General features: G+C 45.1%; 1 protein-coding gene and 1 pseudogene across 2 annotated transcripts in view; one reads left to right on the top strand and one right to left on the bottom strand.

Moving 5' to 3' along the window:
• Window positions 1-19,294, top strand: part of GRIN2B (glutamate ionotropic receptor NMDA type subunit 2B) — a gene marked incomplete at both ends in the record, with an annotated part of 299,444 nt that overhangs the window by 235,649 nt on the left and 44,501 nt on the right. Inside the window, 4 exons of the mRNA XM_079714477.1 lie at window positions 13,484-13,686; window positions 14,425-14,596; window positions 15,081-15,234; window positions 18,026-18,151. Of these exons, the coding sequence (XP_079570603.1) occupies window positions 13,484-13,686; window positions 14,425-14,596; window positions 15,081-15,234; window positions 18,026-18,151 (655 nt within the window). The remainder of the gene's footprint in view (window positions 1-13,483; window positions 13,687-14,424; window positions 14,597-15,080; window positions 15,235-18,025; window positions 18,152-19,294) is intronic.
• On the bottom strand, window positions 2,056-4,353 carry LOC307059963 (annotated as a pseudogene). The gene is made up of 3 exons: window positions 4,119-4,353; window positions 3,711-3,803; window positions 2,056-2,508 (listed from the first exon to the last, which is right to left on the bottom strand). The product of its transcript is annotated as an uncharacterized misc_RNA (transcript).

Here is a 19,294-nt window from a genome sequence, read left to right on the forward strand (position 1 = left end):
TGGCTCTCATGTATGAGCACCCGCAGTGCTGAAAACAGCTCTCCACAACCTCACCTGATAAGGTCTTGCTTCAGTCCTGGGCATTTTTTCTAGCTCCTGAAGATTTGCACGAGAACCCGATTTTGCTTGTTTGGTGGGTTCACTCAGTGTGCAACATTTGCATCATTTTTCTTAGTGTCCTGAGATGTACTTGATACAGGTGCTAGCCTTATGTATGTAAGATTTATGCATAAATTCTTGCATATTTTCAAATAACCTTGTCTTTAAATATTAAATACATTTAAAATTCAGAGAGGGGACTTCCCTGGTGGAGCAGTGGTTAAGAATCCACCTGCCAATGCAGGGGACACGGGTTCGAGCCCTGGTCCGGGAAGATCCCCCATGCCGCGGAGCAACTAAGCCCGTGCGCCACAACTACCAAGCCTGCCCTCTAGAGCCCGCGAGCCACAACTTCTGAGCCCACACGACACAACTACTGAAGCCCACGTGCCTAGAGGCCATGCTCTGCAGCAGGAGAAGCCACCGCAATGAGAAGCCCGTGCACCACAACGAGGAGTAGCCCCCACTCTCTGCAACAAGAGAAAGCCCGTGCACAGCAACGAAGACCCAACACAGCCAAAAATAAATAAATTAAAAATAAATTTAAAAAAATTAAGTGAAAGATCATGATGGACGATGTAATGAAACTCATCAGGAGGCCAAGGGCAGAGCAAGCTGGGAGCGGTTCGGTAAAGCATTATTTGAAGAACAGTATAATCACCTCTGGCTTCCAGAGGTCTCACACAACGAGTTGGTGCTTTCGGGGCGGTGGCACTGCTTCCACTTAGTGTCTTTTGTCCTGCTGCTGCTCTGGGCCTCTAGGACATCTGATGCTATGGCGGGCCCGAGGCACATGGGCTCCCTAAGAGAACAGGGCGGGTGGGCTATTCTGGATCAGTACCATTTACTGAACATTATTACTACATGCCTGATACAGTTCTTATGTGTCTTCTCCAATAGTTGAGGCAACATAGAGGAGTGGCAAAAAGTGAAGACTCTGGTATTAGAATGTCTGGATTCAGATGTTGTCCCTACCACTTGCTTGGCTTTTGAAACCTCTATATAGGGATCTTATAAGAACGTTCTGGTTATAAGCTCTTAATCCTGGAAAAGGATCTGTGGAAGGGGACCATGGAGAGTAGAAAAGGAGATGGAGGGAATGGAAATAACGGGACCTAGCAGCAGAGTTTAGCATGCGGGCCAGTGGGCAGAAGGTACTTTGGTATACTTTGAACCTGCCAAGTGAGATTGGCTGCAAGTGCAGACCCTGTGATTGTCCAAGTAACCCCTCCCCACCTCCCCAAGGCCTGGGGGCCGGAAGGGGATGCAGCCACAAGTCACTGTGGGACTTGACAACAGGAACTCTGCTGATTGGCCCTGCCTACACCCCAGAACCTGAGAACTTGAGGGGAGGCCTTCTGCTTCTCCTTGATCCCATGCAGGAGGTGCTTATTTAGGAATGGCAGTGGGATCTGCCTGTTACTGGTGACACAACCTACCTCCTGGCCTCTGAGATGTTCACAGTAAGTTGGTGATAAACGCCAACCACGACCAGCATCATTTACTCAGTGCTCACCAAGTTCCGGGCATTTTGCAAAAGCATTTTAGGTACATTATTTCATTTAATTTTCATCAAAACCTCATGAAGATAGTTATAGTTATTATCTATTGCCATTTATAGATGAGATAAACAGTGCATTACGAGGACTGTTTTGATGATAAAGAATAAATATCCAACTTGAATGAACTTAAGCAAAAGGCAGATTTACTACAAGGATACTGGATTGTCTCACCAGAACCCACGATGGGAATGTGGCTGAGCCTCCAGAACACTGATGCTCTCAGGCATCTTGCTCACTCTCTCACTGGTATATGCTTTCCTCTGGCCACTGGCTTCATTCTTCTCTCTCCATTGGCCAGTTTTCCTCTAGGGTGTGAAACATGGTGGCCCACAGCTTCCAGGTTTTTTTTTTTTTTTCCTCTGAGGCATTTTATTTGCACGTATGTATTACATCCCTAGAAAAAGAATCCAAGGATTTTCCTTCCTGTGTGTTTTCATCTTGCTTCTTCATGGTCCATGATGCCAGATGAGGTTATCAGTACAATGAAACCAAACTGATGGGATGGGAGCAGTTTATTCTGCCATTTTTCTAGATCTTTGAGTTGCACATCAAATCTAGAGTTGGACACTCCACACTTCTTTGGCCTGCCTGTGACGTTCACAACGATTTTCCCCGCCCTGTGATCATCGATGATTTCAACTTCGCCAATGTAACCATGCTTCATCGTCACAGTTAGACACCTGACAATGACTTTGGAACATGGCCTAATAAGAACCTGTCATTTGCCTCTCCTTTCGGCATTGTTGATCCTCTTGAGAGCATCAGCCAGGACATTTCATGGGCGCCACTATGGCGGCACGGAAAAATGGTGGAAAGCGCTTCTGATTTTCACATATGATAGCTTGTGCTACTGGGGAAAGACTGACTTAACAGTCTTTGTTCCTAAGGCCAAAAATCCCAAGGATTTGACCCAACCAGTCAGGTGGCTGCCCCTCAGCTGTAGCTGGGTCAGAGGATGGACTGGGAGATTTAATGACATGGCCATTCTCAGAGGACCATGTGGTTGGAATCGAGGAAGGGGCAGTTCACAAAAGGAGAGACTGAGCTAAGCAAAAGGGGTGGGAGAGAGTGAGTGAGGAGGTCAGGCAGAGGATGGCTGGTTGGTAGACAAAAGAGCAGTTATCCACACCCCAGAACTTAAAAGCTTAGGTAGCCCCTGCAGAGTCACACACAACCAAAGCCAGGACTCAGTTTAGGCCTTTCTGACTCAAAGCCCTGCATTTAACTAAGATGACAAATGAGAATGAAGTCGTGGAGTGAGTGAATGTATGAATGCACACGTACATACGTGCATGCATGCATACATATGTAAATACCCGTGAAGACCTTGCCAAGCCAGGGCTCAAATCCAGGAAGTCACATTCAGAACCTTCAGGCATTGTGCACTCGTGCCCTATCCTTCCAGTTTGCAATCAGAGGATAAAGGTAGCAATGACAAGGGAACTTGATGAGGAGCGATGTCCGTGACTAAAGCCTGTAGCCCAGTCCCCCGAAGCAGATTGTAACACCACCCGCATCCACCAGTCAAGTCAGTCAGTCAGCATCCCAGCCCTGCTGAGCTGGGTTCTGGAGCAACCTAAGCCTTGGGCATGTTGCACACATGTCTAGAGCCCCATGATACAGGAAGAAGTTGACTCAGAGGAGGTGGGACATGACTTGGTGCTGTTTAGTTCCAGAGGTCTCTGCCTGGTCCCACATGTCCCAGAGGAGATGGTCCAGGACTCAGTCTTGATGTTCAAGAAGAGGGCCTTTTTTGGAAAAAAGTGGATCGGAGGACAAGGTGGATGGGGCTCCGCTCTCAGTAACTGAGCCCCTCTGAGTCCCAGAATGGACTCCGAGGGTTGCTGTCCAAGGATGAGGAGGTGGCTTGGGAGGTTTCAAACCCTCGGGCCAGGAAGGCATCAGATACTTCAGGAAAACATGTTGAATCTTTCAGCTTAGTTGAGCCCATTGAGCAAACTGTTTATAATATGCTCTGACCTAAAAGAATTACTACGCTTTCTAAACTATCCACCTTGCCCCAGGGAGGGGTTTATGGGAGAGGATCACCTGGCTCGGTGGCATTCGTTGGGTTCAAGGCCTTTGATAAATCTTGAAGGGTCGTAGCAGTTTTACTCTCGTGATCTCTGTTTTTATTTGCGCCTGAATGAAAATATTGCATGTAACCGGAAGAATGGCATGGAGTTTCATCTGACATTTTGAAGCAGATCGAGTTAAGAGTCTGAGAAGTTGGAGTTGGTTCTGGGAGGAAGGTAGGCATGCCTAGGAGTTGCTGTTGTTGGTAGTAGGAGTAACAGTAACAGCAGGAGGGGAGGAAGGAGGAGAAAAAATAGCAGATGCTGCTTGTGTAACACTACTGCGTGCCAGGCCCAGAGGTGAAAGAACTCACCAAAGGTCACACAGCTTGTCTGTGCCCTGCCTCCTACTGCTACCATCCTGCCTGTGCCCCCCACCCACCACAGACTCCAGTTGACACTTGCTGTAAAGTCTTCAGGCACAACCATGAGTCCCAGCTTCTGGGAGGCTTAGGTGACTGGAGGGGGGCTGTGGAGCTGAAGCAGACCCTCTTCTCTCGGATCACGGCAGGGAAGGAGTCAAGAGGCCAGAAATATGCTCTTGGCCACATGGCACAGTGCAAGAAACACGGGCTTCCAGAGTCAGACAGATCAGGGATGACGTCCTGGACCCTCATCGAGCCTCAGTTTCTCTGCCTCTACTGTGGGCATAGCAGTGCCCGCCTTTTTGGGAGCTAGTGACAACGGAATGCCATCACTGTGTGTGAAGTGCCTGGCACAGGGCCTGACCCAGAATACACACAGTTACTGTCATGTTATCGCATCTCTGCTTGTGGTGTTATCTGAGATGCCCACAGCTGTTCTCTGGTGCCGTGGGAATCAGCACCTTCCATTCCCGGCCCCGGATTCTACCCCAGCTCGCCACTTCTCCATTCCTTCATGCTCCAGAGCAGGAGAGATGGAGGGAGGACCCGTGGAGAACAGGGACCACACAGGGGGCGATGGGCAGTGGCAGCAGTGGGTCTGCACAACCCCCAGGGAGCCCCGGGCTCTCTCGGAGGGGCAGGGGTCAGCCAGGGATAGCAGATGAGGCCTGAGATGACAACTGACATCTCAGTGCCGCTGGGAGACCCACACAGGTGCCGGGCAAGAGTGGCTGGAGGGGTCTCCCTTCAGCGTGTGTGCCCAGAGCCACCGGTCCCCAGCTTAGTACGTGTCAAGGCAGTAAAGGGTCAAGGCAGCACGGATCAAATTTGAATATGGAAATTATTTTCTAACACATTTTTCAAAACGCTAGCTTTCCAAATCTAGACATCACCGAGTGTGCACTTGATTAGGGGACGGAGCGCAGCAGATGTGCCGTTGTACGTACAGCCATCCACGTGGAATTGAGTCCACCCAGGGCACTCTATAATCTAGAGGCAGAATTGAAAGAGGCAGTATGTGAGGCAGCCCTTACCTACTACAGCCTTTCCATGGAAGAGCCCTGGACCGATATCTAGCACTGGAGGCTTTCTGAGGGTATGAAGTATTTGTCCCCCAGTGACTCATCAGTCAATAATTTACCGAGAACACACTTGTTTCAAGCCAGTACAGGGACAGAAAGAGGTAAATAATATAGTCTCTGCCCTCGAGTGCTTAAAGACACATTCAGCGACAGAGACAGAGGTTTTAATGTAATAGCCCAAGGGAGCAGTTGACCCACAAAATGATCACGGAAGATCAAGCAGAGCTTCTTCTCTGGCTGGGGGTGGACAAGCACAGCATCATGGTGTTGCTGAGGCCTGAGGAGGGCTACGAAGGATGCAGAGTACTTGAGAAACGTGGGAGGGGCTGATGGAGAGAAGACTGTGCAGCCCAGGAAACGAAGCTGCACGTCGACCACACATAGTATAGACAAAGCTCCGTGCAAAAAGTGAGAACAAAGAACACTGCGAGAAGACATAGAAAACAAACGTAGGGTTACCAAAGGGGAGAGGAGGGAAGAAGGGACAGATAAGGGGTATGGGATTAACAGATACAGACTACTGTACATAAAATAGATAAGCAACAAGGATTTACTGTATAGCACAGGGAATTATATTCAACATCTTGCAATAACCTATAATGGAATATAATCTAAGAAAAACCAACTGAGTTACTTAGCTGTACACTTGAAAATGGACACAATAATGTAAATCAACTATCCTTAAAAATAAATAAATAAAAAATAGTAAAAACCAAAATATCACAGAGACAAAGCCAAATACATCACATCAATTAATATAAAGGAGCAAAATTTAGGTATTAAGACAAAAAGACTTTCAGGTTGGTTTACAAAGCAAAAACCAACCGCATGCTATACTCTAGAGACACACCTAAAACAAATTTAGTACTTTTATACTTCTTCGCATTCCCCGACTCTTAGTACATGCTCTTTTATTTTCCATTGTCAAGGTTTATAACACACACATTTCATTGCATAACCTTAGTTTTTCTAGTGTTTATTCCTAGCTCTACGTTTAAATGAGTATTGTAAATAACACTGCCAAACATTAAAACAAGGAATGCTATGAGAGTGGGATAGATCTTTTTTTTTAAGTAAGGGTGGGAAATCCAGCGTTCTGTATAAAAAGAGACATATTTTACTTTGACAGAAAGACGTAAAAGTAAAATCTTGTGCATAAAAAAATACCAAAAACAGTCAGAAGAGAAATCTTAGAGTAGAAATATATTTCAAGCACATCTGACAGATAAAGGGTTACTATCATACTATACCAGGAACTCCCTACAAGTAGATAGGAAAGACCGACAACTCAACAGAAAATGGGTGAAGGGTGTGACTGGAGGGTAAAAGAAATCAAAATGGCTAACAGACGTGCAAGGGTGCTCTGGTTTACCGCGAGTCAAGGAGATGAAAATTAGAGCAATTAGATACCACTTTTTATTCTTCAGATGGGCGAACCCTTAATAGGGGTAACAACCTAGTGCTGGTGAGAATGTGAGCAAGGCGCATTCTTGTGCTTTGCTGATGGGACTTTCAGTCACTCTAAACCTTTGGTAAAGTAGTCTGGCAACATCATGCACATTTGAAAACACAAATATCCTTTCATTCTACTTTTTTATTATTGGTAATTGATGCTTTGGAAATACCAAGATATGTATTCAATAGTATGTGTTTTTGTTAAATTGGGGGGGAACATCCTAAATGTTTATCAATAGGGATATGACTGAATAAATGAGGATGCATTCATCATTAGGAAGTACTATGCAGCTATTAAAAGGACTCAAGTCTGCCATCTGTTGAGTTGGAAGGAAGCCCACTAAGTGGGAAAAGCACGTTTGCAGAGACATGCATACTATGACCTGGTGTCATACATACATACGTACATACTCACACATACACATCTGACTTTGGAAAAACACATTCATACATACATACATACTCACAGATGTATTTTGTATGAATCTAGAGAATGGATGGTCATACACCAGAATATTTACTTGCTTATGAGGAATGGAGGGGAGGGATGGATGCAGAAAAATAAAGATTGAACAAAATGAAGTGTTATCAGACACTTAACCTTTGAAAATCCTCAGAGCTAAGATGTGTAGCTTTGGGGGAGGAGAAATAGGAGTGCCTTGCTCTCCTCAGATTTCTGTTCTATTAGGAGTCTCAGGCCTGCCCCAGGCCATGCCCCACACATGACAGCTGCCTGCTTGACACCTCTTTGGGACGGGATGGGGTGCAGATCCGGGCTGCCTGGCAGAGACTGCTGGTCCCTTCAGCTTGCTCAGGGAAATTACATGTAGTTTTCAATTTTGCATTCTAACAGTCAGACGAAGGCGTCAAATAAGCAGCAAGCGTTTAGCGTTAGATCCGGATGTCACCTCCAGCAAGAAACAACAATGCTTTGACTTGGGGAAAATAACCTTTGATGCCTAAAGAGGCTCTATTAAGGGCTTTCATGCCAGCATCTTGAGAGATGACTTTGCCTGCAGATGAGAGAGGCTGCCCGGGGAGAGCGATGCCCTCTGCTCTCTGGGCAAGGACTACGGTGGCCTTCACAGAAGCCATGCCCTGCCTGGACTCCTCTCCTTCTCCCCAAGGACATGCTCACCAAGGGGACAGATTCGGGGGCTTCCAGAAGGAGTGCCACCCCTGTGTGCCCCAGCGTGCTGTTGGGTGCCAGCTTCACTGCCGGCAGTGGAGGAAATCTGTTAACACAAGGAAGACTTTGACATCTCCCATCACCACAGATTGGTTCTAGAATTTTCCTAAGGGAAAGCTTATGGAGTAACACGCTGCAGGTTTGTGAGGTAGACTTCCTTCTGAGGAGAAATCCCCAGCTGAACAGGTGTTCAGCTTGTACAGAGAGAAGCAACCAGAAACCCTCAAAATGACTCCATGTTTTCCTGAGAAAACTAATCAGAGATTTTTTTTTTCTTGAGAAAGATGATTTCAGGTCTCAAGAGATCTTCTGAAATCTTAGTGTGGCAGGGAACTGCATTTTTACAGGCAGATGTTGTTGTTAAATGTGCTTCTGGAGATGTTTGTTTAGTGCTTTCCTCTGAGGAATTCAGAGTGCTTTACAGACATTTTCTTCATTTTTTCTTAAGGTTTTTTTCTTTCTCCTGAACGTGTTTTACGCTCGACTATAAATTTTTCATTCAGTTTATCTCACTGAATTTTTTCTGAATTATTTCCTGTTAACCTCATTTCCTCCTATCTGCATATCCAATATGATATACTAACGCCAGTTCAGACGCCCTAGAAAAGAATTCAAGATTTTTCCTTTCGGAATCTCAGGCTTCTCTTTCTCTATTTACTTTTACAAACTTTCCCATTTTTAATACTTTCACCATACTTTTTCCCCCTTAAAAGAAGAATTGCTTGAAATATACCTTGTTCTTCCACATAAATAGCCCCTATTTTATTTAATTTAAGTTGTTTACTTATTTCTAACTGTCTTGCTTCACAAGAAGTTGAAGTAATTAATTTGTGGTAACTAAACACATTTTTTAACATAAGCACCGTGTAGTGGCATTGCCAATCTGATATTCATAGCAGAGTTGTGTTGAGTTTTTTTCAAACCTGTTTCTCCTTTCAGTCCTGAAGGAATTTGTTAACTTTCTTTCTCACTGTAATCATCCTTGAAGAAACAAAGAAAAAAAGAACCAAGACTTTAAGACAAGCTAATCTTTTGTAGAATCAGATCAGATACTTCCCTCCCTTTAGGAAATAACCACTAAGAACACCTTTTTCCTGGGCTCTCATCAGATGGAAATGTAGTAGGGAGCCTGTGTCCTAAAGATCATGAAATTATGTAGAAGACACCTAGCAATCACTCCCTATTTTACAGATGTGGAAACTGAGGCTCAGAGAATTATAGATATTTGTCTGCAGTCACAGAAATACTTAGAGACACATTCAGAATTTAGTTTAGGAAGGACTTCCCTGGTGGTCCAGGGGTTAAGATTCTGTGGTCCCAATGCAGGGGGCGTGGGTTCGATCCCTGGTCGGGGAACTAAGGTCCCACATGCCTTGGGGTGAGGCAAAAAACAACAACAACTTACTATCCCACATATATTAAAAGGATAAAAAATGAATAAAAAAAAGAATTTCATTTAGGAGACAAGACATCTAAAAAGTCACTAAATAAGGTAGTAAAGAGCATGAAATAATGAATGATTTGGTTATTCTGGGCAGTGGTGAGCTGGTAAATGTTTAACTGCTGGAGGCAGGGGTGGGCAGGGGCAGCCCTGATTTCATGGTGCCCACGACCAGTTTCAAACTACCAACCTGAAGCCATCGAACAAGGAGTTGGGAACAGATTTATACAATCTAGCTGGCTGTCAAGAGTAACAGAGATCTTCTGGCTGGAGGGGGAGGCGGGCAGGTCTCTAAGGAAGAGAACTAAGCTAGACCAGTTCTCTCCACACGTGAAGGACCATCCTTGGTCTTTCCATGGAGCAGCTGCAGGACTCTGCAACTTTTCTCTTGCCTCAGCAGATAAACCACTCTTCACCTACTGAGCTATCACTTCCATGTCAAGGCCCAGCTTAAAAAAGGGTCCCAGTCAAGCTCTTCCCTGACCCTTTCAGAAATAGTCACTTCTACTCTGAATCTGAGTCATTTTTTAGACCTTTTATTAGGGTAATTACCAAAGCCTGACTTGATATTACTGTCAATAGACAGTGTCTTTCCCCAGGGGACTGTCCTTGGAGGACAGGGACCGTGTCTTACTCCTTCATTATTACCCGAGAAGCACTGCAGGATGGTGGGTGGGAGCCCAAGCTCTGGAGCCAGACTGGTCAGCTTCAGATCCGAGACACTGTGCTCACTTAACCTTGAGACCATGAGCAAGTCATCAGACCCTTCTGTTCACACCTGCACAATGAGACATTAAATAACAGCCTGCATCTCACAAGCTCACTCCGACGATGCATGAGATTCCTGGATGTGTTTGGTGCTTAGCACATACTAAGCCCTTAGTAAATGTTGCCTGGTATTGTTTTCTCTAGCACACAGCCCAGCGCCTGGCACAGAACTGATGTGCAGTTGATGTTGGTTGCATTACGTCGAAGTGAAGCAAGGATGTGACCCAGCTATCTTGACAGGAAGTTAAGAAAGAGTGCTGGAGGAGACCTCATGAACAGAGTATTGCTGGGGAAATGAGGATGAGATAGTAAATAAAACTCAGTTGATCATAGGATTATAGGATCAGAGTCAAGCTTTCCAGCTGTGGTATGATGAACACAGAGCAGGGTGGGATCATCCATACCCTCCCCTCCCTCAGTGAGCTGGATGCCGTAAGTTTGTAAATATACCATTTGTCATTGCAATAGCTTGTGTAGACTGCTGTTCCTTGAAATATCTCCTTTTCCATATTGTGCAGTTGCTTTTAACAAATCTAAATGCTAGACATTAAGTATAAATACTGTTGAATTTTATTCCATTTCGTTCAGTCCATTATTCCAGTGAATTCATATGGCTTCCAACCTTGATTCTGCATTGCAGTATATCTTCGATCCTTTCTAATTTGTGTTATCTGCAGTTTGGTGAGCATGACTTCTGTTTTGTTTTCTGAAACACTACACAGGCCACTTCTAAAAACAGAGTCCCCGACATGTCACTAGAGACCTTTTTCTGTGTTAGCATTAATTCGTTAAACAATCTTTTTTTTTTTTTTGGATATGGATTTTAGACTCCTTTCAAATCCATCAAGTATACAAGGATCTATATTATATTCCCTCTTGTTCACAAGTTTCATGAAAAAACTTTGCCAACATGCTATGTCGCAGCATTTTTGTTTCACAGTTAGAGTGAGACTATCAGAAAAGAAAATACAGCCAGCTTGTTGAAACCTGTCCCTGATTAACCTATGTTAACTTCCAAAACCGACAACTTCCTTTTCCGACTTTAATAAAGGATACATGTTTCAAAATAGTGAAGTTACCTGTATCAAGGTAGATTAGGCTCAATGCACAAATCTTGACTATCTAGGTGAGAAGCTTGGACACAGTCCTGAGGGTGGTGGGAAGTTGTTGAAATTTTTGAATAGAAATTATATGATGAAATGATGTTTTAAGAAGAGCCATCTGGCAGCAGTGTCCACAGTGGACTCTAGGGGAAACCTTATGTGAAGTTTGTAGTTGCCTGCAGTAATCCCAAGATAGGCTGCTGGATGACTGGGCTAAGCTAGTATCAGTAAAGATGGAAGAGCTTACATTTGGGTAAAAGGAAAAATCTCAGAGAGACTACTGGGGGAACATGATAGCAGTGAAAAAAATAAAAATAGGTACTTTAGGGCTTCCCAATCCTTTTCACATAATGGAACATGCAGAAAATATCAGTTTGGCCACTGGGGTGACTAGGGCTGCTTGGAGATGGACGTGACCCAATGTCATGGGCTCCCACGGCTGGGTCTTCCCTTCCCCAAGCCCCACCTCCCCCAAATCACAGACAGAAGACATTAAGATCTCCACATGGCTGGGAATCTATTTGGACATTTTTGTTTTAGAAATGAGTAGTCTTAGTAATATGAAGAAAAATAGACTTGTACCAAAATCAGGACCAACAGTACGGAAGAGACTATACATGTAAAGGGAAGCAAATGTTTGCTTCAGTGCATAATTCCGAACACAGAAGTGACATATGGCTACACACTTGGAAGAAAACTAGCTTCAGGGTTAATGCCAAACGAAAGAGCCCAGGCCACCGAGCCACTGCCCGTGTTACAGTGATGCGCGAGAACAAAGGCAGTGGCTGTACAGGCCTAATTTGGGCATGAATGTAGGCAACGCCTACCAGACAGGTTGGGGGGAGGTATAAACCACACCAAGGGAGGCACTAGGTAGAAACTTAGGTGTAGACAAAAGCAGTAACAAAGGAGTGAATTTTGGTTTTGTATTAATACGGAAATCTAAGCCACTTGCTTGATAACTTATGACAGACTGCCCATTTGTTGCTCCTTGTTGGTTTTCGTAGCTCATCAATTAAGTCGTCTCGTAGTCCTGGTGCCTCACCTGTGCTACTAATTTGTTTTGCTGCATAGAGGAAAGAAAATGCAGGAAGTTGCCATCTCTAATTCCTGGTGATAACTGAAGATGTTTGGTTATAGAAAGTTAAAAGGCATTCCCTCTTTCTTCAATAAACTCAATGACAGAGTGAGAACAAGAACCTACCAACAAGGTGTGCAGATTCTATTATAAAAACAGAACGAATGGCTCTTTTAGAAAAGAATGGAACCCACACATTTCTCCCGATGACTGGCAGCAGGGCCACCATGTGCATGATGCCAGGGGCACCCGCCTTTCACACTGGAGTCCATGAAGTGGAGGCACACAGCCCACGGGGCCACGTGTGGCAGCTCACAGAGAGACCCATCTGATCCCCCCCGGGGCGCCCACCCAGCCCAGCAGGTGCGTATCCACGCTGACCTGTGACGTCCATCACCCCCTCGACCACACTCCCTTCCCCAGCCAACCTGTGCTCTATTCTTTCATCCTGACTCACCCTTTTTTATTCCAATTCAGATCCACCCAGTCCTCCTCGTGGCTTCCCACTAGGCCTCTGGCACAAGCCAAAGCACATCGTTCTGGCTCACTTGCTCCCGTCGCTCTGTTGACCTTTCCAAAGCTATTTGCTGCTCTCACCGTCCTGCTCCCTGTTACAGCTGAGGAGAAAACACCAATAGACACTCAAGGCAGGAGGCCCTGGCCTCCTCCCAGCACTGGGACAGGCTTCAGTCTGAGCACTTATCACACGCTGCTGTAAACATTTGCTTACATTTCTGACTCCTTCACTCAGTGTGAACTTGACAAAGGGCAGAAAGATGCCTCTTTAAGCCACGAGGTTTAGCAGAGTGCCGGGCCCATGTTTGGTAAGTGGGTGAGTAGATGAAGAGCCTACCTTTCTTTTTTTTTTTTTTTTTTTTTTTTTTTTTTGTGGTACGCGGGCCTCCCACTGCTGTGGCCTCTCCCGTTGCAGAGCACAGGCTCCGGACACACAGGCCCAGTGGCCATGGCTCACGGGGCCAGCCGCTCCGCGGCATGTGGGATCTTCCCGGACCGGGGCACGAACCTGCGTCCCCTGCATCGGCAGGCGGACTCTCAACCACTGCGCCACCAGGGAAGCCCTAGCCTACCTTTCTTAGATTCGGACACAGTAAGTCTCATCCTGAGCATGTGGTCTAAGGAGGTTTCGTCTCTATTCTGGACAATGCCTGCATCTCTGGACTTCGTTTAACAGCTTCCCGGGGGATGCCAGGAGAAGCAGCTCTGTCTCCACCGGTGGTTTCTGAGTCCTTGTTTATCCCTGTGCAGGTGGGGAAGTGGAAAGACAAGTCCCTGCAGATGAAGTACTACGTGTGGCCCCGGATGTGTCCGGAGACGGAAGAGCAGGAGGATGACCATCTGAGCATCGTAACGCTGGAGGAGGCCCCGTTCGTCATTGTGGAAAGCGTGGACCCTCTGAGTGGAACCTGCATGAGAAACACGGTGCCCTGCCAGAAGCGCATCATCTCTGAGTACGTGGCCTGGGAAAGTCAGGTTTGCCCCAGCTGTCAGCACCCGGCTGGGATCCGAGGCACAGAATGAATTGGGCACCATGTCTGAATCTCGTTACTGTTGAGCCGTGGAGTTTCTGGTAGCCCTGTGGTCTGGCATCTGGTTCTGTCTGGATCATGACCCGGGAGAATTAACTGCTAACTATGTGATCGTTTCTGGGGCCTTGCATGGTCTCAGTGACCAGGACCTCAAGTTCTTGGAGATTTAAGTTTACATGGGTGTTGCAAGATGCTTTCTGAGGCCAGCATGTCTTTAGAAACATTTTTGGAAATAGATACAATTAATCTGTGCTGATAGAAGTCAGGATAATGGTTCTTTTTGGTGAGGATGGGAGGGGCCTGGAAGGGAGAACAAGAGGCCTCTAAGGTGCTGGTAACTCTTCCGTATGTGAATTTGGGTTCCGGTTAAATGGGTGGGTTCAGTGTATGAAAATTCATCCAGCTGAACCCTTAGGATATGTGCACTTTCCTGATATATATTATACTTCAAAGGAGCATTTAAAAGTATGAGAAAACATGGTCCAATATGATGAGGTAATGAGATTATTGCAGTTCTGTGGTCTGATTTATGTCCTCATCCGGGCCTGACATAAATTGTGCTGAGCTGTGAAGGAGGGCCTGCTTTGTGGTTGGCAAGGGTAATATTGTGCCTCTTGTATAAAAGCCTTGTTTTTGTTTTTTGTTTCTTTACCTGGTTAGAAATAAAACAGATGAGGAGCCAGGTTACATCAAAAAATGCTGCAAGGGGTTCTGTATTGACATCCTTAAGAAAATTTCTAAATCTGTGAAGTTCACCTATGACCTTTATCTGGTTACCAATGGCAAGCATGGGAAGAAAATCAATGGAACCTGGAACGGTATGATTGGAGAGGTAAGTGTCAGGAATTCAGGGCCATTTCCTTGTTTCATTTATTTAATATTTTTAAAACGCTCATTTTATAAATTTTAGAAAATATAAAATAGTACAGCTGACCCTTGAACAACATGGGTTTGAACTATGTGGGCCATTTATGAGCAGATTTTTCTCAGTAAATGTATGGTCGGCCCTCCTTAGCTGTTGTGGGTTTTGCGTCTGTGGATTCAGCCAACCGTGGATCCTGTACTGTGTCTACAGTCTTCAGTTGGTGGAATCCGCGGATAAGGAGGGCTGACTTTGGGACTTAAGTGTCCTCAGGTGTTGGTATCCACGGCGGGTCCAGGAACCAATCCCCCGCAGATACCAAGGGGAGGCTATAAATGAAATGTACTGTTCCCACTATACAAAGGAAAGCGCTGTAGGGCCCCAGATAATTTCTGCACGGTGGCCCCTTGCCTTCCTGGATGCCCTAGCTGGAGCCTTGCGTCTTTCTCCCCAGGTGGTCATGAAGAGGGCCTACATGGCAGTGGGGTCGCTGACCATCAACGAGGAGCGATCGGAGGTGGTCGACTTCTCCGTGCCCTTCATAGAGACTGGCATCAGTGTCATGGTGTCACGCAGCAATGGGACCGTCTCACCTTCTGCCTTCTTAGGTGAGTGATGGGCTTGCAGGCGTGAAGGATATGGACCCAGGGACAGGTAGAGGGAATGAGAACCAGGTACAGGAGCTCGTGGCCAGGCTCTCTCAGCCAGGAGCTGATTTTTCAGGAGCTTCCCTCAGCCAGGGATTTCATTTGGGGGACCTCAGAATGGATCATTCTCCAATGTGAAAACTGAAGAATACCCTCAAAAATAGGAAGGCATGGTACCCAGTAAGAAAACAGTACAGGACCAGTAACCAGGGGTCCTACTTGAGTCTCACTCCTGCATTTGACCTTGAACAAACTTGCTCCATCCTGAGACCCAGTCTCCTCATCCACAGAAGAAGGCATTTCCACTAGCTGATTTCTGAAGCTGCTTCCTGCTTTAATAATGTCTAATTCTGGATATCATTCAAATACCTGTTTGTTTCAAATTAGCTTCAAGAGTGGAGCTCAGTGCTACCAAAAAAAAAAGGTTTTCTGTTTTCCCGTGAATGTTTGGAGGCTTTGCCAGATAAAGCTGCTCTGATTCTCCTGCCCACCGACCCCATCCTTCCCCATAGAACCTGTACCTCACTCTCCAGCATTACTTATGTGTCAGAGCCTTCCATATGATATAAGACTGGGTGAGGTGAGGCCAAGATTTCAATTAGATGAGGTCTTTTGTGAGCTCATACCCCGTATTTTTGGCAGGGGCTGTGAGAGCAAGGGATTGGAAAATAAAATGTCACCTTGAAAACAGGCCACTGGGCTAGGAGATAGGAAGCTGGTTTGGTCATAAACAAACTGAAAGCCCTTGGACCAGTCACAGTCTCTCTAAAGGATACCAACACTTTTTTTTATTGAATACTTGCTATGTGAAGGCTCAGGCATCGTTGTACAAACTTTGATTATATTACTTCATTGACACTACTATAATAGCCAGTTTATGGCTTAGGAAACTGAATCCTAGGTTATGCAATTTTCCAACCATCTCTCAGCTAGTAAGGAGCAGATCCAGGATTAAAGCCCAGATGTGGCTGCCCTTGCAGCCTGTGTTTTAGTACACATGGGGGCATTTCAGAGCTCGACTCCTAGAATCAGGAAACAGTGCAGTGGGCCGAGACTAAGATGTGATATAAAATGGAAAAGCCCAGACGTTTGCCTTCAGAGGCCCTCTGTTCGTAACCTGGCTCTGCCACCTTCTGAGTATGAACTTACAAAGGGCTGGGACCTCTTAAGTCTTAGTTTACTGCTCTGTAAAATAGATATAATAATCCATAATGAAAGGGCCGTTAAAGGATAGTAGAAACTACGTGGTGAAAGTACTTTCTTAAACTATGTAGACCAACACAAATATTTTCTGTATTTTGTGTACCGAAAGTTGCTCTGGGCTTAATGGGGGGAAAGAAAGCATAGAGACGGTGCTTTTACTCAGTTATTTCCTAATCTTGGACAAACTGGGATCAGAGTAGGATTTCAATCAATCAGACCCAAGGAGGAGAGGGTCTCTATTCCACCGTACAGAGGCTTTGAGTTGTACCTTCCACCCTCGCATCTCTGGCTGCCACCGAAAGGTTTTGCATTTCACAGTCGGTGTGTGCCATATCAAGGTCCCTTTTCAATTAATTAAGTGATCAGGCTTTTATAATTCCCTTGGGAGTTCAAAAGTAAAGTAGGTTTCAAAATAAGGAAATATTTTCTAATTTTCAGCCCATTTGCCTCCCTTTTCAATTTCATCTTTATTAATGATTTGGAAGATGGAGGAAACAGCATGTTAATTCACTTAGTTCTGAATTTACAGTGTGATGTGACAGCTAAAAAGGCCAGAACTATTTTGAGGCACAATTGAGGAAACATTGTATTATGGGACCGAAGAGTGATTGTCCCTTTTTACAGGCCTCCAGAGAGAGGGCTCCTGGAATTCAGTATTCAATTTCTGGACACCTCTGAGCCAGAGAGATTTAGATCAACTGGAAGAGAGTCAGCAAAAATGATTTTAAAAAGTTAAAGAAAGCATATGTAGAACATCCTTACTCTCTTGCCTGTTCTTGTCCCATCAACCTTGTCACCTGGAAATAGGGACTAGATTGAGGTTGTTTTGTTAATTATCTTGTCCCCTTGTCATTTGCTAAATTCCCACTGTTGGAGACACTGATATTTATTGTGGATGGATTTTTTTTTTAACATTGACGTATTCTCCTACACTAATGATGTCTAATAAAATATACCACGTCAAACCAGGTTGAAAAAGCAAATCTAGGCTGGAAAGTTTAAGAGAAGTGAAGCAAGGGGGCAAGCGAGTTATTCATTGTGCCTAATTATTACTGAACCAATTCAAGCCACAAAGAGTAACCAAGTTTGTTGAGAATGAACTTGGCCTCAAGGCTCGGAAGCATTGGTGAAAACTTTTCCAGGTCCAGCTGTGGGGTGTGGCATATAGATAGGAGCGGAAACCAAGAGCCAGTCCAACATGACTCACTTATCCATGTCTAGTACTTATTCTAGTTCCACTGTTTTCCAAAAGACCCAGATATTGGTCCAGTCATGGCAGAAACTATCTGTACAATCTCAAAAAGGACAGGCAAGAGGCCATCCTTCTCATATGTTTGAAAGAAAATAAGCTTCGACACGCCCATCAGGGGAATGGAGAGGCTTAGATATAGCTTACTCCTTCCTCCCTAAGTGGCTTTCTGAAGGGACGCACACACCTGTGGCTTGTTTTCCCAAAGATAGGAGTCGCGCGAGTGAATGAACATGCCTGTCAATCAGGACCCGTTTGTTCTCTGCGTTAACCCTGAGCGCTGATGTTTTGCTTCCCCAGAGCCATTCAGCGCCGACGTGTGGGTCATGATGTTCGTGATGTTGCTCCTTGTCTCCGCCGTGGCCGTCTTCGTCTTCGAGTACTTCAGCCCTGTGGGTTACAACAGGTGCCTCGCCGATGGCAGAGGTAAGGCCAGCTGTAACCGTTGCCTTCCTGCCTTTCTCTAGTTCTCAGCTCAGAACCTCTGTGCCCCTCATCTGCTGCCTGCCTCCACCCTAACCCTCAGTCTTCAAGGTCACCACCTTGGTGACTCGTTAGAAAGACCCCAATTAAGGGGTTCTAATCAGTGCTATGGTTTTTCATTTTACCTTGGTGTTCAGAAAATATTAATTTCTAAATGTACAGTGATAATTGGGATTAACATTGTTCTTTAACCTGAGAAGTAAGTAGAAGACTAATTCATATGAAAGTAATAGACCTTAAAAATAGTGACGGATACCCTTGTAACATTCTACTCATCTGTTCATTTGGAAAGAGTGGAGCTTTATCCTGACTTTTAAAGTCTATTGTGGAATTTATGAAAGATTTGCAAATGCATTAGATAAAACTAAAAATAATCACCCATAAGTTTATCAGCAAGAAATAATATCTGTTAATATATTGGTATATATACTTCTAGTCTTTTAAGTTTTATGCACATGTAGCCATTCTGTTAAGTAGCCCAAACTTAGTAGAGCATGCATGTGAAAACTTTTATCTTTCTTCTATTATTACCTATCTTCTAGACTATGTGACTGAACCCCTTAACAAAAACTTGTGTAGATTCCAAAACTTTCTGATCATTTCCCATTATTAAAGCAAATAAACAACAAGAAGCAAACACACACACAACCTCAATTTAGATGTTAGTTTGAATCTGTATGTCCCCTCCCTGCCTCAAGCCTGACCCCAAGCCCAGTTCCACCCCTAAGCAAGTGAGATCAAAGCTGGCAGCAGAAACGTGTAACATAAACATGTCAGAGGAAACTCTTTTGATAACCTTAGGCTATGAGCAGTCTGTCCGATCAGATGTGCTAACAAGGCAGATTAGACACATGTATCAAGAGTAAGAAAAAACAGGTTACCCCAGGGTACATGCGGGGTAGTTGTGGCTGAAACAGCTCTCCACAGGCAAAGGATAACCTCTGAGGTACAAGATCCCCAAAGCATGTGTCCCCGGCTTACATCTCTCTGCCAGGAGGTAGAGGAGTTGGATATTTGAAATAAAATGGCTGGGAGATAACAATTCTCACCCACAGCTACTCTTGGGGGTGGTCCATCTTCCTGGCT

This window comes from Hyperoodon ampullatus (genome assembly GCF_949752795.1).
Source record: "Hyperoodon ampullatus genome assembly, chromosome: 11".
Classification (NCBI taxonomy): domain Eukaryota; kingdom Metazoa; phylum Chordata; class Mammalia; order Artiodactyla; family Ziphiidae; genus Hyperoodon; species Hyperoodon ampullatus.